General features: G+C 49.3%; 1 protein-coding gene across 1 annotated transcript in view; it reads left to right on the top strand.

Moving 5' to 3' along the window:
• LOC119972149 (regulator of G-protein signaling 22-like) overlaps window positions 1–25,665 on the top strand; it is an 810,134-nt gene that overhangs the window by 23,267 nt on the left and 761,202 nt on the right. The window contains exon 3 of the mRNA XM_038808479.1: window positions 18,012–18,074. Within this exon, the coding sequence (XP_038664407.1) occupies window positions 18,012–18,074 (63 nt within the window). The remainder of the gene's footprint in view (window positions 1–18,011; window positions 18,075–25,665) is intronic.

Raw genomic sequence — 25,665 nt, 5'->3', positions numbered from 1 at the left:
CCCGAGAGAGCGGGAAAACTGGTGCCCTCTGGCTTTATAGTGATTGTGTCCTGTCTGGTGATTGGCTGCTCTGTTCTGTGTGCTTACTGGTCATCCTGTGTGTCAATCACTGCCTGTCCGCACTCCATATATACATAGATGTATAATATGACAATGTGGTTGGAAGTGTGGGCTCGACTGGCTTTGTTACAAAGGAATGGAGCGATGGAGCAGCCAACATGACTGGGAAAAACAGTGAGTTATAATAAAGATTCAAGAGGGAACTGGCCAGGATAGTGTTTGGAATCCTGTTTTATTCACCGTGAGGCACTGGCACCAAAAGAAATTCCATCCAATCTTGAAGTTGCATTGAAAGGAATTGAAAAAGTTGTGAATTTCATTAAACGCAGCGCACTCAATACCAGACATTTTGAGACCCTGTTCCGATATGGGCACACATCTATCGTTCCACACAGAAGTACGTTAGTTTTCAAGGGGTCGAGTGATAATCAGAGTTTACAAACAGGTAACAAATCCATGCTTTCCAGCTCCTCTGGTTGATTCGTTTGCGAATGAGACTTGGAAGCTAACTAGGTCTTACCTTGCAGACATCTTTTCAATTCTAAATTAACTGAACCTCAAATTGCAAGGGAAGGATGATGATTGCTTTTGGCACTGTGAAGAACTTGAAGCTTTCCCGAAGTCGGTACTACATGTTCCCCACGCTGCTATGACGCGTTGAAGAAAACCGTATTAGTAAGAAAACTGTCAATGGTATGGCAAGCCTTGTTCAGTTGATCTGGCTGCGCTGATCAACAGTTTTTGTTGTTACTACTTCCCAGAGGCAAAGTTTTAAGATTTTGAGACAGAAGTGGTGGGTGAAAAATCTCTTTGCATTTGAGACCCTGGAAAATGTTAACTTGCGGCTGACTCTAAATGAAAAAACTGAACTTCTGCGCCCCAGCTGTGACAGCACATTAAAAACACGGCACAAGTAAATGAGGCTGTCAGCATTTTGGAGTAGTGTCTCCGAGGAGTATTCAGAGCTGAGTAAAATGAGCATTTTGTTGCTTTTGCCCTTCACAATGACCTAAATGTTTGAGGTTGGATTTTCCGAAAACACAAAGATGAAGACATCACTAAGGAACTGGTTGAATACTGCACCCGATATGCGCATAGCTCTCTCCTCCTCTGAACCTGATTGGGATGAGATTGTGAGGACCAAGTGGGCTAACCTCTCCCATTAAAAAAAAAAGTAAGAAAAAATGTTGGGTCGTGAAGGTCAGCCGATGTGGGTCCTGAAGCATAGCTAATTGGTAAAAATGGGTCCCAGGCAAAATCATTTGAAAAGCACAGCTTTATCTCCTTACCTTTATATTTCTTACCTTTAATGGGAGAGCTTAGCCCACTTGGTCCTCACAACCTCATCCTAATCAGGTTCACAGGAGGCGAGAGCTATGCGCATATCGGGTGCAGGATTCAACCGGTTCCTTAATGCTGTCTTCATCTTTGAGGATGGAAAATCCAACCTCACACATATAGGTCGTTGTGAAGGGCAAAAGCAACAAAATTATTTTCCTCGGGTGTCTGTCGAATTTCTATTTGATTGAAACATAAGATTCTGAAGGCTCCTAAGAAAGTGGATGCGAACAGGATGTTTCATCTTGTGGGAGAATGTAGAACTAGGAGGTCGCTGTTTAAAAAGGAAGGGTCATTCATAAAAGAACAAACGAGACTTTTTCACCATGAATCTTTGGAACACTTCCGGAAAAGATGGTGGAATCAGAGTCTTTGAATATTTTTAAGGCAAGGGTGGATAGGTTCTTGGTAAACGAGGGGTGATGGGTTATCAGGGGTAGCTGGGGTGCATATTTGCAGTTATTATCTGATCATCCATGATCTTATTAAATGGCTACCAGTCATTTCTACCACCCTCGTTATCAACCATTTCCAGATCACTTTCACTCGCTGCATAAAACGTTCCCACTCACATCATTTCCCCCCCCGTATCTCTTGTTAAAATGTTAAACCTGTGTCCCCTATGACTTGCACCATCAACTAATGAGAACAGCTTTTATTTATCCACGTTATCTAAACTTGTTCTGATCTCCCGTTTCTCCAAGGAGAATAACCCGAATTTCCGCAGGCTAACCTTGCAGCTAAATTCCTTCATCCCTAGAAATACTCCGGTAAACCTTACTTTTACCATCTCTGGGGCCCCTCTTGTATAGTGACTAGAACTGGATGCAGCACTCCAGTTATGCTGTCTTCATCTTTGAGGATGGAAAATCCAACCTCACACATATAGGTCGTTGTGAAGGGCAAAAGCAACAAAATTATTTTCCTCGGATGTCTGTCGAATTTCTATTTGATTGAAACATAAGATTCTGAAGGCTCCTAAGAAAGTGGATGCGAACAGGATGTTTCATCTTGTGGGAGAATGTACAGTGGGCAGCACGGTAGCATTGTGGATAGCACAATCGCTTCACAGCTCCAAGGTCCCAGGTTCGATTCCGGCTTGGGTCACTGTCTGTGCGGAGTCTGCACATCCTCCCCGTGTGTGCGTGGGTTTCCTCCGGGTGCTCCGGTTTCCTCCCACAGTCCAAAGATGTGCAGGTTAGGTGGATTGGCCATGATAAATTGCCCTTTGTGACCAAAATTGCCCTTAGTGTTGGGTGGGGTTACTGAGTTATGGGGATAGGGTGGAGGTGTTAACCTTGGGTAGGGTGCTCTTTCCAGGAGCCGGTGCAGACTCGATGGGCCGAATGGCCTCCTTCTGCACTGTAAATTCTATATCTATGTAAATATGGCCTACGTGGAGCTTCATAAAGGCTCAGCAAAACCTGCCTGCTTTTGTACTCAATGGGCAAAGTTTCCATTTCTTGAAACTGTGCCCCCTGCCCACTGGTTGTCGTGGCGGGAACTTTCAACTTGCACTGCGTGAGCCGAGGATCGGGCTGAATCACCTGGCGGGTTTGAAAGTCTTGGCACAATGTTTAAATGTCAGTCCAACACGTACTCACTCTTTTTTGCCCACCTGTCTTCACCAGACTGTGGAGAATGTCTGGAACCCAAAAGAACAAGGCAAGCAGCATATCAAGAAAAAGACTGCATCACGATTCAGTGTGGGCATGGCCCTTGAGGCATTGATCCAAGGAGTCTCTGCGCAGAGGCATGTCCTCTATCCGAGGAATGGCTCTGAACTGCCCTAATGCCACCTCTCTGTCTTGGGAGGCCATTGCCCAGGAGGGCAGCCTGGCTGGCAATCACACCCAAAGCACCATGAACTGCAGGTAGCTGAGGAATGATCTAATTTGCTCTATCAGGGTAAATCGCTGTTAACTCTCTCCAATAACAAACTCTCATCATGGCATCATGTGATCCAATACCTACTCTGTTCAAGGATCTCGCACATCCATTATCGGGGGACACTTTAACACTTTTATTCTCTCACAGAAACTTTCACATCACAACCATCCCAGCTATCAATTTGCTCACACTCCATCCTGTGGCCCTTCTGGGGAGGTCTTGCCTCATAAGGGTAATGCCTTTATTTTATCTTCAGACTGGCCCAGCTGGCACACAACAAACACATGAGCCCAGATCAGGGAAGGGGCAGCTGAGATCATTGCCCTCATGAAATTTGCATGAAGGCTGCACCCACCTTGCTTGGAAGGACGGGGATCGTTCCTGCGATGAAGAGGAGATTAGCCTCTCCCAACAATCTCGTACACATCGAAGCTCCACAACTTCATCAAATCCACACCATTGCAGTGAGTCAAATGTATTCTGATGTAGCGTATGTTCATCAAGTGAACCTCTTTATTTTTGAGGCAAAAGCAGCTTGAGGCCTGTCATGCAGCTGTTGGCCATCCTCTCTCACTCAGTGATAGTGTTCTACTCCGAGATTAACTTGCTTGTGATTTCAACCACAGATGAACTAGTCTCAGGAGAATAAGTATTTAAATCTTCATCAGAAATGTATTATAGATCCATTTCTAACTCTTCTTCCTCAGGGAACTCCAAAAAGCGAGGGCAGCTAATCAGCATAGAACCTACAGCAGCCAGCAGCATTTGGGTCTCCTCCACGATAGTGCCCAAACTTAAGACATGCATTTTTGGATGAGAACCCGAGGTTAGTTCTCATCTTATTTGTGGCAGAGTAAGCCTCATTAGATGCTGGCGAAAGCTGTGTTTGAGGGTTAGAGAAAATGTGGCCATATGACCTTACTGAATATTACACTTCCTGGAACCAGTCAGCAATTGAAGTGTCATGGCATGTCTGCCACATCTTCCTTCCTCCACGGCATAAATAAATAACCTTTATTGTCACAAGTAGGCTTACATTAACACTGCAATGAAGTTACTGTGAAAAGCCCCTAGCCGCCACATTCAGGAACTTGTTTGGGTACACCGAGGAGAATTCCGAATTTTCCATCAGCTGCACCCTGAGCTTCCTGGACCGGTGTACCTTCAACTTCCCATGAGCTCTCATCCTCCTACAATTCACCCTCGGGCAAAGGCTCACCTCTTTTGTGTAGCCAAACTGTGAAGGGCACAACACACTGCAATTATGCAAGTAACCTCTCCAGAGTCTACTGCAGTGGGCCACTTGAGCTGTCCAAGAATCTGACGCACACCTTCAGAAGCCCTGTGCTGTTCTAGACAGAGTGCGTGGTGTTGCTCGTTCTGGGTGACTGTGCTTTACACTCAATTGGCTCTGTTTTATTCCTAAGCTCTAGAGTCGCCAGGTATCCTTATGATACCGCCACAAGATTCAGGTTCAAGTTCAGATCAATGACTCAATACACCAGTTAGTACGTTCAAACAAGACACGTTTATTATTAGTTATTTACTACTCATGCACATAATACTAAGACTAAACTGTTCCTACCACTACTAGGCCAATACTTACCTGGAATAAGGGAACTGCCGGGTCAGGGAACAATGGCCTCTTGCTTTGCCTGGATCCGCAGGCTTCCAGTTGGTGTGGACTAAAGGGGTCAGGAGTGTCTACTCTCGTAGCGGGCGTTGTATGACACTTACTTGTCGGTGTAGCAATTGGCCAGGCCTCTCTTCACGGTCCTGGAGAGCTGCTGCAAAGGTGTTCTGCTGGGAGGGCCGGCTAAGAGAGAGGCTGGCTCAGAGAGAGAGCTGGGGTTGGGGTCTCTGTCTTGTTATGGGTTTCGTGCCCATCTGGGCGGACCCTCTATAAACTTGCAATCGATTGGGTCTCTTCCCAATCGATTGATTTGAATTTCCCCAATAACGGGGCTGTTCCTCGATCACTGGCCGGTTCTTTCCACCTTATTTGTGTCCTTTTGTTTCAGACTCCACTGGCGCCGGGATGTCTGACCTGCTATAGAATGTTTCAATCTCTTCTAATTGTTGTGTCCATTGGGCCTGGGAATCACCGGGAATCGCTCGATTAATATGCGCAGCTTGTTAGTTTCTATGCTGTCTGGTTTCTTCACAGACCGAATCCACAGAGAGGTTCTGCAACCTGCTTGCCTCTCTGTCATTGTCCAATTTTCCCTGCATGCAACGCAATGTTCCATTTTATGTCGGGAAGTGGCCAGCTTCGGTGGCTACAGTGGCTCTCTGAGCAGCATTGTACCTCCTTGGCACTACTTTGAGGGTGACACACTTGAGTCATCAGCGTTTCAGTGGGTACCTCTTATCCCCAGCTGCCATCCCTGCAGACATTCTGGCCCCTCAAATCCCAAGCACCTAGCAGTGACTGAGGAAGTAGGATTTATTGCAACTCCCAGGCTACTATGCATGCACATGCAAGATGTGCTTGCGATGGTCTCACAGCAGTTGCACATTAATGGAATGGTAGAACTTGTGACTTATAAATACTAGGACTGCTGCGTGAGCCCATATTGCACCCTGCCCTCTGGTTAAGCCTGGGATGGCTGCAAAGCCAGCGAACTTTGGAGCCTGGCTATCTTTATTCAGAGTAAACATGACATGATGGGCCTTCTTGTAGAGGGCAGCAATGACTTCCTTTATGTATGAATGTGCTGTGAACAGAGAAATGCTCCACAGGTCTCTTGTTGATCCCTGGAAAGAACAAGTGGCAAAGAAATTAGAGTGCTACCATCACTTTCAAAGCCACTGGGACCGTCACAGCAATACAGCATTAATAGGTCCACTTAACAAACCCCCACAGGCTTCAAGTGCAAATGAAGACTCACCAGTCGATTCGCTGGGAACACACTCACCAGGCCCCCACTAACTAGGTCGAGCAGCTCTTGCACAATGTACTCACTCAGTTCGCAGCCATGGCCCCACGATTCGGGAATGCAGACCTGGGGAGGCTCTTGGAGGTGATCGAGGCCAGGAGGGATTTCCTATTTTTCCCCCAAGGGTCCTGGAGGGTGGGTCACAGACAGCCAGTGCCCCTTCGGATGAAGCGGCAGTGGCCATCCGCTCAGGAAGTGTGACCAGGACGACTGGCACCCAGTGCAGTAAGAAGCTCAATGACCTACACCGGGCCACACGGGTGAGTTGGCACAGCCCTCTTTTCCCCCCGCCACCCCTCTCTCGAGCCTGCACCTGGCACAGACACGCCCGATGAACCATGCCCTCTATCTCCGCAGGAGAATCTGTCGCACAAACATTGGGAGACGGGCCAGACTGGTGGCGGGGTGCCAGTCATTAGAATCCTCCCCACCTTCGAGGAACCTGGAGGTTACAGGGGTGGCCGAGGAGAGAGTTGTCAGTAATACGGAGGTCGGCTCATGCTTTAGAGGCGAGGATCCAGCGGGCCCAACAGATGGAATGTCAAAAGTGAGTTATTGCCATCCTGAATGACCCATCCCTCCCACTGACTACATGTTCATTCTCCTGATGGTGCCCGTCCATCCGAGTCTGGATCCGAGTCAGATGATCAACAAAGTGCAAAATACCGTCCATACCATTCAATACATTAAGGAATTGGGAGAGAGTGGCTCCTGGAATGTTCTTTGATTATGCTGATCTTGGATCTTGATGTTGTCGTATTAACGAAGGACATTAGACTTTATTTTACGGGTAACGGGTATAGGGTGGATACGTGGGTTTGAGTGGGGTGATCATTGCTCGGCACAACATCGAGGGCCGAAGGGCCTGTTCTGTGCTGTACTGTTCTATGTTCTATGTTCTAAAACTATTTATTACTAACACTACTCAAAAGGATTATTATAATGTCTAAGATTAATAAGTTTGGAAGTAATGGTCTGATACTAACTTACACTCCGGTACTACAGAGCTACTCTAATATGCGACTGCTATCAACTCCTCATTGACACCTTCCTAGAACACACTGAATTCTGCAGTCTGGAGATTTATGTGTTGACGCCGTTCGGAAAACCATTCGGAAAACGATGGAATTTCACGACGGTGTGATCGGGTCCACAGCTGCAGCGATGCAGCTCCCAAGAGGCTAGCAGAGGCTTATTGGGAACCACAACACGCTGTTAACGGACTGGCGGCCGATTCGCCGGTCCTGTGATTGATGCCCTGCCGCGGCTGCACATAATGGATTCTCTCCCTCCCACACACACATGCATCGCAGCCAACATGGCTGCAAGGAGGGCAGCACGGTAGCACAAGAGGATAGCACAGTGTCAAGGTCCCAGATTCGATTCCCCGCTGGGTCACTGTCTGTGTGGAGTCAGCACGTTCGCCCCGTGTCTGCGTGGATTTCTTCCGGGTCCAAAGACGTGCAGGTTAGGTGGATTGGCCATTGCAGTGTCCAAAAATGTTAGGGGGATAGGGTGGAAGTGAGGGCTTAAGTGGATCGGTGCAGACTCGATGGGCTGAATGACTTCCTTTGCACCGAATAAAATGAAATAAAAATTGCTTATTGTCACGAGTAGGCTTCAATGAAGTTACTGTGAAATCCCCTAGTCGCCACATTCCGGCGCCTGTCCGGGGAGGCTGATACGGGAATCGAACCATGCTGCTGGCCTGCTGGGTCTGCTTTAAAAGCCAGCGATTTAGCCCAGTGAGCTAAATCTCCGAGAATATCACTTCAGTTGGGCAAATTAGTGAAGAGGCTTCTGGGAAACTCACTGGTGCGCACCACACAGTCGTTCCGGTACAGCTGGTGGAGGTAGGAGCAGCCGAGGGGCCGGTCCCAGCAAACCAGCTGCCGCCCAGACGGGTCACAAGTTCCTGGAACACCAGTCCACCCATAGTGCAGGTGCAGGCAGAGACCCAGGGACTAAAGGAGGGGATGACAGCTGGCTTCCAGTAGCTAGAGACGCAGGTGGAGGAGTCCATCTGTGTGCAGGAGCAGGGAGTGGTGACGGTCATGGCTGCCACTCAGGCCGAAACTGCACGAGTGGCGTCTACGGTGGAGGCAATGGGGGCGACGGTGTCGGCCATCGGTCAACGTGTGCAAGGCCTGGGGCATTCTGTGCAGGTGGGGGCCGTGGCCCAAGACAGGGCTGCCCTCTCACAGGCAACCATGTGCCAGAGCCACCTGGAGATTGCAGCAGTGCTACACAGCATGGCCCAGTCACAAGCCATTACTGAGAGCATTGGCGGAATTGTCCAGGTGATGGCCCAGTGACAGCAGGCCATTGCTGAGGGCATCGGCAGCATTGCCCAGGTGCTGGCTGGCGTTGCACAGACCAGAGGGAGATGGTCCAGTCCCAGAGGGAGATGATCCATTCCCTGTGCTCCATGGCCACTAACATTCAGACCCTTGTCGATACCAGAGCTGGCATCCAGGACTGGTGTCGTGGGTACCATCTGGGGAACGAGCCACCTAGGCGCAGTGTTAGAGGTAAGGCCAGACCATGAGACACTAGTTAAGTTGGCACAAGTCCAGGGTACAGTTTAGTTACAGGGGCTAGGGCACAGACTGTATATACCTCTTCACATTAAACACCTGTTAACACTGTTGAAACCTGCCTCTGTGCTCTGTCTGATTGGTGTGAGGGTGGGGTGGTCAGTGATGGCCACTGGGAGTGGGGGGGGGGGTGATGGACGGGTGGCGCCTAGTGGGTGGACCATGCAGCCCCCTCCTCTGACCGTCCCCATCACTCCGTCCCCAGCGATTCGACAGGGCCATGTGATGGACTGGCCAGCTCGCATGCAGGGATCACCCAGGTGTAAGATGCTAATGTGGGCATGAGTCAGACATTGTCTAACGATTTGGAGCATTCAGCTCATCGCAGAGTGGGCTGTCATCATCCTCCATCCCATTGGCCCGACTCGCTATCACTGCCACCCAGTGCTCCCAGCTCGTAGTGCCGCAGGTATAAATAATGGAGGGGGGTGTGCATGCGGGTGGTTTGGTCGTGTGGGTTGTGTGAGGGTGGTCGGTGGTGAAGAGGTGTGTTGGCTTGGATTGGATCTGTTTATTGTCACGTGTACCGAGGTACAGTGAAAAGTATTTTTCTACGAGCAGCTCAACAGATGATTGAATACATGAAAAGAAAAGGAAATTCAGGCAGCACGTTAGCACAAGTGGGTAGCACTGTGGCTTCACAGCGTCAGATTCCCAGGTTCGATTCCCCGCTGGGTCACTGCCTGTGCGGAGTCTGCACGTTCTCCATGTGTCAGCATGGGTTTCCTCCGGTGCTCCGGTTTCCTACCACAGTCCAAAGAAGTGCAGGTTAGGTGGATTGACCATGATAAATTGCCCTTAGTGACCAAAAAAGGTTAGAAGGGTTTATTGGGTCATGGGAATAGGGTGGAAGTGAGGACTTTAAGTGGGTTGGTACAGACCCGATGGCCGAATGGCCTCCATCTGCACTGTATATTCTATGTTCTGTGAAATAAAATACATAATAGGGCACCACAAGGTACACAATGTAACTACGTAAGCACCGGCATCGGATGAAGCATACAGGGGTGTAGTGTTAATCAGGTCAGTCCATAAGAGGGTCGTTTAGCAGTCTTGTAACAGCCGGGAAGAAGCTGTTTTTGAGTCTGTTCGTGCGTGATCTCAGACTTCTGTATCTCCTGCCCGATGGAAGAAGTTGGAAGAGTGAGTAAGCCGGCTGGGAGGAGTCTTTGATGATGCTGCCCGCTTTCCCCAGGCAGTGGGAGGTGTTGATGGAGTCAATGGATGGGAGACAGGTTTGTGTGATGTACTGGGCTGTGTTCACGATTCTCTGAAGTTCCTTGCGGTCCTGGGCCGAGCAGTTGCCATACCAGGCTGTGATGCAGCCAGATAAGATGCTTTCTTTTTAAAAATAATTTTTATTGAAAAAGTTTGTATTTATATATCAACAACGAACCGCAATAAAATACCAACAATAACAATAATGATAACAGTCATAAACATTCGCCCATCCTTAATGAACAACAAAACATATTAACAACTTAATTTAACACAATATTAAGTTAAATAACCATAGAAAAAAAAAATAGAAACAATAAAGAACAACCCCCCCCCATACTAGGGACGCAAAGGCCAAACACCGGCCTCTTTCGCCTCCTGCACTCCCGGCTCCGCCGCAACTCCAAAAATCGCGAGTCCCCAACCTGGTTTGACCCTGGATCCAACCACCCTCGACACCATCCCCGTCACCCCCTTCCAGAGTTCTTCCAGTGCCGGGCATGCCCAGAACATATGGGCATGATTCGCTGGGCTCCCCGAACACCTGGTGCCCCTGTCCTTAACCCCAAAGTCACAGACATATGGGCCTGATGCAGCACCTTAAATTAGATGAGACTAAGCCTCGCACATGAGGAGGAAGAGTTGACCCTCTCCAAGGCATCCGCCGAAGTCCCATCCTCTATCTGCTCCCCTAGTTCCCCCTCCCATTTAGCCTTCAGCCCCTCCACTGACGACTCCTCCACTTCCTGCATTACCTTATAAATGTCAGACACCTTCCCCTCTCCGACCCACACCCCCGAAAGCACTCTGTCCATCGCCCCCCGCGAGGGCAGCAAAGGAAATTCCTCCACCTGTCGCCTAGCAAACGCCTTTACCTGCAAGTATCTGAACATGTTCCCTTGGGGAGCCCAAATTTATCTTCCAGTTCCCCCAGGCCCGCAAACCTCCCGCCAATAAACAGGTCCCTCAATTTACTGATGCCCTCCCTTTGCCACCCCCTAAATCCCCCATCAGTGTTCCCCGGGATGAACCGATGATTTCCACCTAATGGAGCCTCCATCGAGCCGCCTGTTTCCCCCCTATGCCGTCTCCACTGTCCCTAGATTCTTAGGGTCGCTGCCACCACCGGGCTCATGGTATACCTCTTAGGAGAGAGCGGCAGCGGCGCCGTTACCAGGGCACCCAGGCTCGTACATTTACATGACGCCATCTCCATTCTTTTCCACGCCGCCCCCCCCCTCCATCACCCATTTATGCACCATTGACATATTGGCCGCCCAATAGTACCCCAAAAGGTTGGGCAGCGCCAGCCACCTCTATCCCTCCCTCGCTCCAGGAAAACCCTCTTCACTCTCGGAGTCCCATGTGCCCACACAAAGCTCAAAATACTGCTAGTCACCCTCCTAAGGAAGGCCCTGGGGATGAAGATGGGCCGGCACTGAAAGAGGAACAAGAACCTCGGAAGCACCGTCATTTTGACGGACTGCACCCACCCCGCCAACGATAATGGCAGCATGTCCCACCTCTTGAACTCCTCCTCCATCTGATCCACAAACCTGGCGAAATTATGCTTGTGAAGAGTCCCCCAGTCCCTGGCCATCTGCACCCCCAGGTACCTAAAACTCCCCCCTGCCCTCCTAAGCGGGAACTTACCAATTCCCTCCTCCTGGTCCCCAGGGTGCACCAAAAACACCTCACTCTTGCCTAGATTTAGTTTATAGCCTGAAAAGGTCCCAAACTCAGCTAGCAGCTCCATCACCCCCGGCATCCCTCACACCGGGTCCGCCACATACAGTAGCAGGTCATCGGCATACAACAACACCCTATGTTCCTCCCCACCCCGCACCAAACCCCTCCACCTCCCTGAATCCCTCAACGCCATCGCCAACGGTTCGATTGCCAATGCAAACAACAAGGGGGACATGGGGCAACCCTGCCTGGTCCCTCGGTAAAGCCGGAAGTACTCCGACCTCCTCCCATTCGTGGCCACACATGCCATCGGGACCTCGTATAGCAGCCTCGCCCATCTAATAAACCCTTCACCAAATCCAAACCTCCCCAACACCTCCCATAAGTACCCCCACTCCACTCTATCGAAGGCCTTCTCCGCATCCAGCGCCACCACTATCTCAGCCTCCCCCTCAATCGCCGGCATCATGATGACATTCGACAACCTCCGCACATTCGTATTCAGCTGCCTTCCCTGTCTGGTCTTCGTGTATAACCCCTGGCACACAGTCCTCTATAGATAGGATGCTTTCTGTGGTGCATCTGTAAAAGTTGGTAAAAGTTAATGTGGACATGCCGAATTTCCTTAGTTTCCTGAGACAGTATTGGCGCTGCTGTGCTTTCTTGTTGGTAGTGTCGACGTGAGTGGACCAGGACAGATTTTTGGTGATGTATACCCCGAGGAATTTGAAACTGCTCACCATCTCCACCTCGGCCCCATTGCTGCTGACAGGGGTGTGTACAGTACTTTGCTTCCTGAAGTTAGTGACCAGCTCTTTAGTTTTGCTGACATTGAGGGAGAGATTGTTGTTCCTGCACCACTCCACTAGGTTCTCAATCTCCCTCCTGTATTCTGATTCGTTGTTATTTGAGATCCGGCCCACTATGGTCGTATCGTCAGCAAACTTGTAAATGGAGTTGGAACCAAATTTTGCCACGCAGTTGTGTGTGTGTGTGTGTGTGTGTGTGTACAGGGAGTAGAGTAGGGGGCTCAGTACGCAGCCTTGCGGGCCGCGGTATTGAGGACTATTGTGGAGGAGGTTTTCTAGTTTATTCTTGCTGATTGTGGTCTGTGGGTCAGAAAGTTGAGGATCCAGTTGCAGAGTGAGGAGCCAAGTCTGAGGTTTTGGAGATTTGATATGAGCTTGGCCGGCAATTATGGTGTTGAAGGCGGAGCTGTAGTCAATAAATAGGAGTCTGATGTAGGAGTCCTTGTTGAGATTCTCTCGGGATGAGTGTAGGGCCAGAGAAATGGCATCTGCTGTGGACCGGCTGCGGCTGTATTCGAATTGCAGTGGATCAAGGCGTTCTGGGAGTATGGAGGTGATGCGCTTCATGACCAACCTTTCGAAGCACTTCATTGGCAGCACGGTAGCATTGTGGATAGCACCATCGCTTCACAGCTCCAGGGTCCCAGGTTCGATTCCGGCTTGGGTCACTGTCTGTGCGGAGTCTGCACATCCTCCCCGTGCGTGCGTGGGTTTCCTCCGGGTGCTCCGGTTTCCTCCCACAGTCACAAAGATGTGCAGGTTAGGTGGATTGGCCATGATAAATTGCCCTTAGTGTCCAAAATTGCCCTTAGTGTCGGGTGGGGTTACTGGATTATGGGGATAGGGTGGAGGTGTTGACCTTTGGTAGGGTGCTCTTTCCAAGAGCCGGTGCAGACTCGATGGGCCGAATGGCCTCCTTCTGCACTGTAAATTCTATGAAAAATTACGACTGAAGTCAGGGCCCCACCGTCTGTAATCATTGAGGCACGTTGTCTGGTTCTTCTTGGGCCGTATGATGGTGGTCTTCTTGAAGCAGATGGGGACCTCGGGGTGGAGTAGGGACAGGTGAAAGATGTCTGCCAGCTAGTCCGCGCAGGCCCTTGAGTGCACGACCAGGGATGATTCCATCTGGACCCGTCGCCTTCTGAGGGTTCACTTTCAGGAAGGCCGATCAGACTTCGGAAGCTGTGATGGTGGGTATGGGTGAGTTATGGGCTGCTGGGTACTCTACAGCGGATTGTTGGTTTCCTGCTCGAATTGAGCACAATGCATTGAGTTCATCAGGGAGCGGTGCGCTGCTGCTGGAGATACTGCTCGGCTTCGCTGTGTCACCTGTTATGTTTAGGCCTTGCCACAACCGCCGAGAGTCTGCCTGTGACTCTAGCTTGGTTTGATATTCTCGGCATCTCGGATGGCTTTGCGGTGGTCGTACCTGGATTTCTTGTCTCGGTCAGGGTCGTCTGACTTGAACGCCTCAGACCTGTCCTTCAGTAGGGAGCCAATCTCGCAATTGAGCCATGGTTTCCGGTTGGGGAATGTACGTACTGCTTTCTTTGGCATGCAGTCGTCTACACATTTGCTGATGAAGTCTATGACGGTGGTAGCATACTCATTTAAGTTAGTCGCTGAGTTCTTAAATATGGACCAGTCCACTGTCTCTAAGCAGCCACGTAGGAGTACTTCTGTTTCCTCGGAGCAGCACTGCACAACCTTCTCAGCTGGATTCTCCCGTTTGAGTTTCTGCTTGTAAGCCGGGAGAAGGATGGTCTGATGGTCTTATGGTCTGATTTCCCAAAGTGCGGTCGGGGGATGGAACGGTAGGCGCCCTTGATTTTTGAGTGGCAGTGGTCAAGAGTGTTGTCACCCCTGGTGGGACAGGAGATGTGTTGCTGGAATTTTGGTACACTCTTGAGGTTGGCCTTGTTGAAGTCCCCGGCCACGATGAATAACACCTCTGGGTGTTAATTTTTTGTAGTTATTTCTAACTGTGTACAGTTCGTCCAGCGCCTTCTTCACTTCTGCTTGGGGTGGGATGTAGACTGCTGTGATAATGGCTGAAGTGAACTCACGTGGAAGATAGTATGGGCGGCCCTTCACGGTCAGTTATTCCAGGTCCGGGGGGCAGTAGGCCGCCAGGGTCACCACATCCAAGCACCAGGAGGAGTTGTTGATGAGGCAAAGTCCTCTCCCTCAACCCCTCCACTCCTATTGTAGTGTCCGTTCCCCTGCCCAGCAAAATCCCTACCCCTTGGTTGGTGAAACGTGTCTCGAATAATGTGTCTGGTGCTCGCTGGCCCTGGCGGTTCTGTTGCGCAGCCTCCCGTGCCTGGCCAGCCCTCGTGTTCCGCTTAATGTCCCCCTCCTGCTCATCCTCATTGTCTGAAGAGGCCTGCCCTGCTCCTCATCCTCCTCCAGCACATCACCCCTCTGCTGGATCATATTGAAGAGGATGCAGCAGACCACAACGATGCGTCCGACCCGCTAAAGGGCACCAGGCACCCTCGTGGGTGCGCTTCACAGGGTATTGGATGTACCGGTCCGTAATAGCGCGGATACACCTGTGCAGCGATGCCTGTGAAATTCCGGACAGGTCCCCACTCGGCAACTGAAAAGACTCCATTGCGTAGAAGTTGAGGTCCACCTTCACCGTGTTGGCCACCGGGAACGGGTGTCCTCCCCCATACTTGTGCAGTGCCATCATGTGGCAGATGTGTCGCACTGCCTCCCTGCTCATCTGCAGTCGCCTCCTGCATGCCTGGTCCGTGACTTCCTCAAAGGACATGTGGTCGCGGTATACACGTGGCCTCATCCTGCGCTTCCTAGGCACCACCAGTTCCTCGTACTGTCGGGCGACTGACCCTCCAGCCTGAGAGGCTGCCACCTGCCCCTCTGCAGCCTGCTCCTCTGCTGCAGCCTCCTACTCTCTGAGCTGCCTCCCTCCTTTTGCACATCGGATGACGCTGGCACTGCTGGAATTCGGTAATTTCTTTAACTCCGGGTAGTTGGAGTGGTAATCAATTAGCAGCATGTATTCGGTGCCATCCAGGTACAAAGGAACAACCCTGACCTTCATTCATAATTCATTGACTAACTCACTTTCAGTCATGGGTTGCTTGCATTGATCATTCTGACACCGTTGGCATGCTTCACAGGGTTCCACTGTTCGTTGAATGTCCCACAAGAGTGGAATTAGGCCACTCGGCCCATTGTGTCTGCTCCGCCATTCTATCATGGCTGATATTTTTCTCATCCCCATTCTCCTGCCTTCTCCCGTAACCCCTGATCCCCTTATTGATCAAAAATCTATCTTTCTATGTTTTAAAGACACTGATTTGGCCTCCACAGCCTTCTGCGGCACAGAGTTTCACAGATTCACCACCCTCTGGCTGAAGAAATTCCTCATCATCTCTGTTTTAAAGGATCGTCCCTTTAGTCTGAGATTGCTTCTAGTTTTCCTACAAGTGGAAACATCCTCTCCACGTCCACTCTATCCAGGCCACGTAGTATCCTGTAAGTTTCAGTAAGATCCCTTCTAAACTCCAACGAGTATAGACCCAGAGTCCTCAACCGTTCCTCATATGGCAAGCTCTTCGTTCCAGGATTCATTCCTGTGAACCTTGTGTCGACCCTTTCCAAGGCCAGCACATTCTTCCTTAGATACCGGGCCCAAAACTCCAAATGGGGTCTGACCAGAGCCGTATATAGTCCTGATTGATTCCTGGCCAATAAACCGATTCTCTGGCCCGCCTCTTGCTCTTCTCAATCCCCAAGTGCCATTTGTGATCTGCCCAAGAATCATGTGCTGTAATGATTGTGGAATAACTATTCTGTTTTTCCTGAGTACAAAGCCATTGACATAGTTCAGTGCGTTCCTGACATTCCAGAACTCGGATGGCCATGGAGAACAGGGACTGTGCAGCATCCCTCTGGGCTGTGCCATGTAAATCAACTAGAGTGCCACCTCGCCCAGTGCCATGTCAGCGTCAGGCCAATTCCCTCGACGCTTGCAACCATGACCAGTGGTGACTGGGCCAAGCTCGAGTGCTGCTCCAATGTCCATCTGGTCTTGGTACATGGCTGTTCTGCACCTTGGCAAACACCTGCACAGAGAGCCCTAGCTCTTGGACATATTGACCCATGGCTGATACCTTCAAACCCAAGGCCTCCATCGCAGATGCCACCAGTGTGTTGTTAATCTGGGTGGCACTTGTAGTCAGCACCGTCTCCTGCTAGATGGTGTTGACATGTAGTCACTAGCTCGGCGCCTCTCCAACAAGAAGCACAAGACGGGTATGGACGACAGCTGTTACCTGGGATCGGGCTGCCCTCCAACCATCCGCTTCCTTGGGTGTTCCTACAGCCACCTGATGTACCACTGCATGTGTGTGTGGTGCGTATCAGATATGTGTCCAGCCGAGGAGTCTCCAGGATGATGGAGGGTTCCGGTGACAGCAGTGTGAGAAGCGTCCCCAGACATGTGCTCTGTGGTGTTGCGGTTGGGGCCGGAGGAGCCCTGATGGACTGCCTTATCGGCAGGTGATCCTGCAAGACAAAAGACAAGATGCTTGATTAGATCGCGGGCGGGTGTGTTGGGGGGTGCGACTTATGCCATAGGGACATCGCAGTTCATTGGGGTTCATTTGCATCTCCGAAGTTGACCTCTGCTTCGGTGACCTGTCCACTCTCCGACCTCACCGACCAGCTCCAATGCCTTTTGCTCTGCAGAGGTGAGGCCTTCTGTCTCCCTCTGCGGTTGTAGGCTACCTTCTTGGGGGGAGGGGGTGGGGGGGGGCAGGTGGGGCTTGATCTCGGGGTGGTGGCAGTGGGTGTGTCGAACAGTGGTTGAGGCCGATGGTGGTGGTGATGACTGATCCTGGCTAGCCTTGGGGGGGGGGGGGGGGGGGGGGTTTGCTTGCTTGCCCTCACCCAGCGTCACCTACCGGTCCTTCTGGTGGGAGCCGCATTGGGGATTGGATGTGATTACTGTGGGGATTTTGGGATGGGTGGTGCCAGGGGCACAGTTGTGGCGTGATCCACCCTGAGGAGGTTGTGCAGCTTCTTCCTGCACTACTCGCTGGTCCTTGCAGTGGGGCTCATGGCCTCTGCCATCTTCCGTAGGCCCGATTGATGTTGGCGGGTGGCAGCCTCCTACCCATCTAGGGTAACAGAGTGTTTTGCCTCTCCTCCACACTGCTCTCCTCCAGCAGTATCTCCAGCTCTGCATTGGCGAGCCTCGGTGCTGCTCTTCGGGGTGGCATCTTCTTGGCTGAAATGGGAATGTCTGGAGAGTGGAGTGCTTATATGTGCTGTAGCTTGTCAGGTTCTCGAGTACCAATCCCGATCCTGGTGAATCGCACGCTAGTATTCGTTGTTATTATTATTATTATTATGGTTGAAAAGAATAGCGGAAAGAGATAAAATGTAGCACACATGTGTTTCCTTTGATTAATTCTTCATTTTGTTATTTCCAGGAAGATTACCTGGTAACGGATGATCTACTGGTGGATTACTTCAATATATTCCTCAGTTTATTTGTGAGTGGTTTCTTGATGACGTAGTTGTGTAATGTTTAAATTATGATGGACATGGCAGTAATGCTGTTCCTTTACTACAATTGTGTAAATTATATATGAAAATGTGGTTGCAGTTGTGATTTCTTTTCCTATTGCAAATGTCTGTGCCATTTTTGAAGATTTGCTGTGGATTTTACAAAGTAATATTTTCTGTTCAACATAACAGTATATATTGCAAATTTAAAGCATAGTCATTTTCACTTCTTACGAAATCTTAAATGTACATTGTAAATCCATAGTCCGAGCTCAACCAAAACAAAGTGCAGTAAGAAGCCTCTGGAATGGTATTTTCAGAGAAGGTCCTCCTTACTAACACAGAATCATCATAGAATTTACAGTGCAGAAGGAGGCTATTCGGCTCATCAAATTTGCACCGGCCCTTGGAAAGAGCACCCTACCTAAGCCCACACCTCTGCCCCATCACCCAGTAAAGCCACTTAACCTTTTTGGACACTTAAGGGCAATTTAGCATGGCCAATCCACCTAACCTGCACTTGTTGGACTGTGGGAGGAAACCCACACAGACATGGAGAGAATGTGCAGACTCCACACAGACAGTGACCCAAGCCAGGAATCGAATCTGGGACCCTGGAGCTGTGAAGCAACTGTGCTAACCACTGTGTTACTGTGCTATCCTCGGACATCTGGGGGCTTGTGACAGAATTGGGAGATTAGTAAAGCCACAGCCTGACATTATCATACTCACAGAATCATACTTTACAGACAATAATAACCTTTCATTGTCACAAGTATCAAGTTACTGTGAAAAGCCCCTGGTCGCCACGTTTCGGCTCCTGTTCGGGTAAGCTGGTACGGGAATTAAACCTGTGCTGCTGGCCTTGTTCTGCATCACAAACCAGCTGTCTAGCCCACTGAACTAAACCAGCCCTTACCAGACACCACTGTTATCATTCCTGGGTATGTCCTGTCTCACCAGCAGGACAGACCCAGCAGAGCTGGCGGCACAGTGGTCGACAGTCGGGAGAGAGTCACCCTGGGAGTTCGGTACTGGACCCCATGAAGTGTCGTGACTTCAGGTAAAACATGGGCAAGGAAACCTCATGCTGATTACCACATACTGGCCACCATCGACTGATGAATCCTCCATGTTGAACACCACTTAGAGGATGGACTGAGGGTAGCAAGGGTGCAGAATAGTTTCTTGGTGGGGGACTTCAATGTCCATCACCAAGAGTGACTCGGTAGTACCACCACAGACTGAGCAAGCTGGGTCTTAAAGGACATAGCTGCCAGACTAGGACTGCAGCAGGTGGAAAGGGAACCAACAAGAGGGAAAAACATACTTGACCTCATCCTCACCAATCTGTCTGCTGCTGATGCATCTGTCCATGGCAGTATCTGTAGAAGCGACCACTGCACAGTCCTTGTGGAGACAAGTCCGGTCTTCACATTGAGGATACACTCCGTTGTGTTGTGTGGCACTGCCACATTGCTAAATGGGATGCATTTTGAAAAGATCGCGCAAATTAAGACTGGGCATCCATGAGGCACTGTGAGCCATTAGCAGCAGCAGAATTGTATTGAACCACAATCCTCATGGCCCGGTATGTCCTCCACTCTACCATTACCATCAAGCCAAGGGATCAATCCTGGTTCAATGAAGTGTGCAGGAGAGCATGCCAGAAGCAACATTAGGCATACCGAAAAATGAGGTGTCGACCTGGTGAACCTACAACACATTTAAAGCAATATAAGCAGCAAGTAATAGACACTGCTAAGTGATTCCAAACAACACATCAGATTGAAGCTCTGCAGTCCTGCCACATTCAGCAATGAATGGTGGTGGACAATTAAACACCTCACTGGAAGAGGAGGCTCCACAAATATCCCAGCCTCAATGATGGAGAAGCCTAGCACATGTGTGCCAAAGACAAGGCTGAGACATTCGGAAGTGCCGAGTGAATGATCCACCTCGGTCTCCTCTGGAGGTCCCTAGCATCATTGGTGGATGTTGAGTCTGGAGAAGGGTGTGTAGATCGCCTGGGTCACATTGAGATCCAAAAAGACGAGGTGTTGGGCATCTCGAGTGGATAAGTACCCAGGGCCTGATGGGATCTACCCCAGAATACTGAAGGAGGCTAGAGAGAAAATTGCTGAGGCCGTGACAAAAATCTTTGGATCCTCACTGTCTTCAGGTGATGTCAGGACTTCAGGACTGGAGAATAGCCAATGTTGTTCCTTTTTTAAGAAGGGTAGCAAAGATAATCCAAGGAACTACAGGCCAGTGAGCCTTGTGTCAGTGGTAGGGAAATTACTGGAGAGAATTCTTCGAGACAGGATCTACTCCCATTTGGAAACAAATGGACGTATTAGTGAGCGGCAGCATGGTTTTGTGAAGGGGAGGTCGTGTCTCACTAACTTGATAGAGTTTTTCGAAGAGGTCACAAAGATGATTGAAGCAGGTAGGGCAGTGGATGTTGTCTCTATAGACTTCAGTAAGGCCTTTGACAAGGTCCCTCATGGTAGACTGGTACAAAAGGTGAAGTCACACGGGATCAGGGGTGAGCTGGCAAGGTGGATACAGAACTGGCTGGGTCATAGAAGGCAGAGAGTAGTAATGAAAGGGTGCTTTTCTAATTGGATGGCTGTGACTAGTGGTGTCCCGCAGGGATCAGTGCTGGGACCTTTGCTGTTCGTAGTATTATATAAATGATTTGGAGGAAAATGTAACTGGTCTGATGAGTAAGTTTGCAGATGACACAAAGGTTGGTGGAATTGTGGATAGCGATGAGGACTGTCGGAGGATACAGCAGGATTTAGATCATTTGGAGACTTGGGCGGAGAGATGGCAGATGGAGCTTAATCATTAATGTGAGTTAATGCATTTTGGAAGGTCTAATGCAGGTAGGGAATATACAGTGAATGGTAGAACCCTCACGAGTATTGAAAGTCAGAGAGATCTAGGTGTACAGGTCCACAGGTCACTGAAAGGGGCAAGACGGGTGGAGAAGGTAGTCAAGAAGGCATACGGCATGCTTGCCTTCATTGGCCGGGCCATTGAGTATAAGAATTGGCAAGTCTTGTTGCAGCTGTAAAGAACCTTAGTTGGGCCACACTTGGAGTATAGTGTTCAATTCTGGTCGCCACACTACCAGAAGGATGTGGAGACTTTAGAGAGGAGGCAGAAGAGATTTACCAGGATGTTGCCTGGTATGGAGGGGATTAGCTCCGAGGAGCAGTTGAATAAACTCGGTTTGTTCCTACTGGAACGACGTAGGTTGAGGGGCCACCTGATCGAGGTCTACAAAATTGAGTGGATTGTCGGTGGCTTTTCCCCAGGGTAGAGGGGTCAATTACTAGGTGGCATAGGTTTAAGGTGCAAGGGGCAAGGTTTAGTGTAGATGTATGAGGCAAGTTTTTTAGACTGAGGGTAGTGGGTGCCTGGACCTCGCTGCCGGAGGAGGTGGTGGAAGCAGGGGCGATAGTGACATTTAAGGGCCATCTAGATAAATACATGAATAGGATGGGAATAGAGGGATATGGACCCAGGAAGTGCAGAACATTGCAGTTTAGTCGGGCAGCATGGTCGGCACGGGCTTGGAGGGCCCAGGCCCTTCAGCCCGCCAAGCCCGTGCCAGTGCTGTACTTTTCTTTGTTCCATCACAGATGGCTGTCTTCAGCCAATATGATTCACTCCATGGTGAGATCAAGAAACGGCTGAAGGCACTAGATATTGCAACGGTTATGGGCCCTGATAATATTCCGGCAATAGTACTGAAAGTTGTGCTCCAGAACTTGCCACACCTCTGGCAAAGCTGTTCCAGTCCAGCCAGAACATTGGCATCTACCCGGCAATGTGGAAAGTTACCCAGGTGTGTCCTGTACACAAGAAACATGAAAATCCAACCCAGTCAAATACCGTCCTATTAGTCTACTCTCCATCAGTAAAGTGATGGTAAGAGTCATCAACACATTCTAGAAAGTATGTATTTATTTGCTCAGCTATTCCTTTGCCCCTCTTATACATTCCCCTGTTTCTGACTGTAATGGGACCTACGTTTGTCTTCACCAATCTTTTTCTGTTCGTGTAGAAACATTAAGCACTTCGGGCAGTACGGGTTTGGATAGCACAGATAGTACGGTAGCATAGTGGTTACCACTATGGCTTCACAGCGCCAGAGTACCAGGTTCGATTCCTGGCTTGGACCACTGTCTGTGCGGAGTCTGCACATTCTCCCAGTCTCTGCGTGGGTTTCCTGCGGGTGCTCCGGTTTCCTCCAACAAGTCCCGAAAGACGTGCTATGAGGTGTTTTGGACATTCTGAATTCTCCCTCTGCACCCGAACAGGTGCCGGAATGTGCTAACGAGGGGCTTTTCACAGGAACTTCATTGCAGTGTTAATGTAAGCCTACTTGTATTACGGGCCAGTTTAGAGAACCCCAAAGTGTATCATGGTGTTCACCTGACCCATAACTTTGAATAGATTTTGGTTATGGGGAGCACAAGGACCTACTTTACAGGTGTGATGCAACAGAGAACTAAAGTATTTTTAAACAAAAACAATGTTTATTCCAGAAAATCCAGTTAACACTTTATAAACACAGTTAACATCTTAGGCAGCAAAGTGGTTAGCACAATTGTTTCACAGCTCCAGGGTACCAGGTCCGATTCCCGGCTTGGGTCACTGTCTGTGCGGAGTCTGCACGTTCTCCCCGTGTGTGCGGGGTTTCTTCCGGGTGCTCCGGTTTCCTCCCATAGTCCAAAGATGTGCAGGTTCGGTGGATTGGCCATGCTAAAATTGCCGTTAGTGTCCAAAATTTCCCGTAGTGTTGGGTGGGGTTACTGGGTTATGGGGATAGGGTGGAGGTGTGTGCTTGGGTAGGGTGATCTTTCAAAGAGCCGGTGCAGACTCGATGGGCTGAATGGCCTCCTTCTGCACTGTAAATTCTATGAAATCTATGAAATCTTAACAACTGTCAACACCAATAATCCCCAAAGATACAATATGGTATAAGTAACTCTTAATCTTTCCTTGCAACATCCATAAGACAAATACCCAGATCAGATTTAAATTCTCTCCTGAGAGCAGTCAGCACTTTGAAACCCTCAAATGATCTGGAGACAGTCTTTAGATTGCAAAGAGGGATCCTTATGCAGCTCCTTGCTTTGCCTGCAGCTATCGAGCTCTCAAAACAAAACTAAAACACACCCTGTTGCAGACAGCCCAAAGCGAAAGTAAGATCAAACAGACAGCACAGCTCTCCCCACTCTCTGACATCATTGCAGCCATTTGACAAACACCCATTGCTTAAAGGTACATCCACTACAGCTATTTGATAAACACCCATTTCTTAAAGGTACTCTCATATGACACTTGTGACAATGAAGATTATGATTATTATTACTACTAATTGGAAAATAGGAACAAGAGGACATTATTTGGACCTTCGAGACTGCTCCGCCATTTATTATGAGCATGGCTGACCATTCAGCTCAATAGCCTAATCCTTTTGGCCCCATATCCTTTGATCCCCTTCGGCCTAAGTGCTTCGTGAGACCATACAATGTTTCCCTCAACTACTTCCTGCGGTCACAAATTCCACAGGCTGACCGCTCTCTGGGTGAAGAAATTTCTCCTCATTTCTGTCCTAAATAGTCTGGTCTACCCTTAATCCTTGGACTATTACCCCTGGTTCTGGATACCTCCACCATCAGGAACTTTCTTCCTGCATTTACCCTGTCTATCCCATTAGTATTGTATAGCTTCTAGAAGATTCCCTCCCCCACCCCCGCATTCTTCTGAACTCCAGCAAATACAATTCTAACTGATTCAATCTTTCCTCGTACGTCATTCCCACCATCCCAGGAATCAGTCTGGTAAATGTTCGCTGCGCTCCCTCGAGAGCAAGAATATCCTTCCTCAGATAAGGAAACCAAAACTCCACACAATATTCCAGGTGTGGCCGCACCAAGGTCCTGTATAATTCCAGCAAGACATCCCTGCTCCTGTACTCTAATCCTCTCTCCCTGAAGGCCAAAATACCATTTGCCACCTGATGTACCTGCATGCTTACCTTCAGTGACTGGTGTACAAGGGCACCGAGGTGTCATTGCATATTTCCCCCTTCCTAATTTCTGGCCATTCTGATATTAGTCTGCCTTCTTGTTTTTCCTATCATAGTGGATAACCTCCCATTTCTCCAAATTATACTGAATCTGCTATTGATTTGCTTACTCATTCAACTCTTCCAAATCACACTGAAGAAAGAACAAAGAAAAGTACAGCAAGTCCAAGCCTGCACCGACCATGCTGTCCGTCTGAACTAAAGTCTTTGACATTTCCGGGGTCAGTATCCCTCTATTCCCATCTTATTCATGTATTTGTCAAGATGCTCCTTAAACGTCACGATCATCCCTGCTTCCACCACCTCTATCAGCGAGTTCCAGGTACCCACTACCCTCTGTCTAAAAAAACCTGCATCGTACATCTCCTCTAAACCTTGCCCCTCGCACCTTTAAACCTGTGCCCCCTAGTAATTGACCCCTCTATCCTGGGAAAAAGTCTGACTATCCACTCTGTCTATGCCCCAAATAATTTTGTAGACCTCTAGCAGGTCGCCCCTCAACCTCCATTGTTCCAGTGAGAACAAACCGAGTTTATTCAACCTCTCCTCCTAGCTAATGCCCTCTATACCAGGCAACATCCTGGTAAATCTCTTCTGCACCCTTTCTAAAGCTTCCACATCCTTCTGGTAGTATGGCGACCAGAATTGAACACTATACTCCAAGTGTGGCCCAACTAAGTTTCTTTACAGCTGCAACATGACTTGCCAATTTTTAAACTCAGTGCCCCGGCCAATGAAGGCAAGCATGCCGTATGTCTTCCTGACTACCTTCTCCACCTGTGTTGCCATTTTGTGACCTGTGGACCTGTACACCTAGATTTCTCTGACTGTCAATACTCCTGAGGGTTCTACCATTCACTGTATATTCCCTACCTGTATTAGACCTTCCAAAATGCATTACCTCACATTTGTCCGGATTAAACTCCATTTGCCATCTCTCCGCCCAAGTGTCCAAACGATCTAAGTCCTGCTGTATCCTCTGACAGTCCTCATCGCTATCTGCAATTCCACCAACCTTTGTGTCGTCCGCAAACTTACTATTCAGACCAGTTACATTTTCCTCCAAATCATTTACATATACTACGAACAGCTAAGGTTCCGGCACTGATGCATGCGGAACACCACTAGTCATAGCCCTACAATCAGAAAAGCACACTTCCATTGCTATTCTCTGCCTTCTATGACCTAGCCAGTTCTGAATCCATCTTGCCAGCTCATCTCTGATCCCGTGTAACTTCACCTTTTGTACCAGTCTGCCATGAAGGACCTTGTCAAAGGCCTTACTGAAGTCCCTATAGACAACATCCACTGCCCTACCTGCATCAGTCACCTTTGTGACCTCTTCGAAAAACTCTTATCAAGTTAGTGAGATACGACCTCCCCTTAACAAAACCATGCTACCTCTCGCGAATACGTCCACTTGCTTCCAAATGGGAGTAGATCCCGTCTCGAAGAATTCTCTCCAG

This window comes from Scyliorhinus canicula, chromosome 10, assembly GCF_902713615.1.
Source record: "Scyliorhinus canicula chromosome 10, sScyCan1.1, whole genome shotgun sequence".
NCBI lineage: Eukaryota > Metazoa > Chordata > Chondrichthyes > Carcharhiniformes > Scyliorhinidae > Scyliorhinus > Scyliorhinus canicula.
The sequence above is the reverse complement of the archived record's forward strand: the minus strand, read 5'-3'. Positions and strand labels throughout refer to the sequence as shown.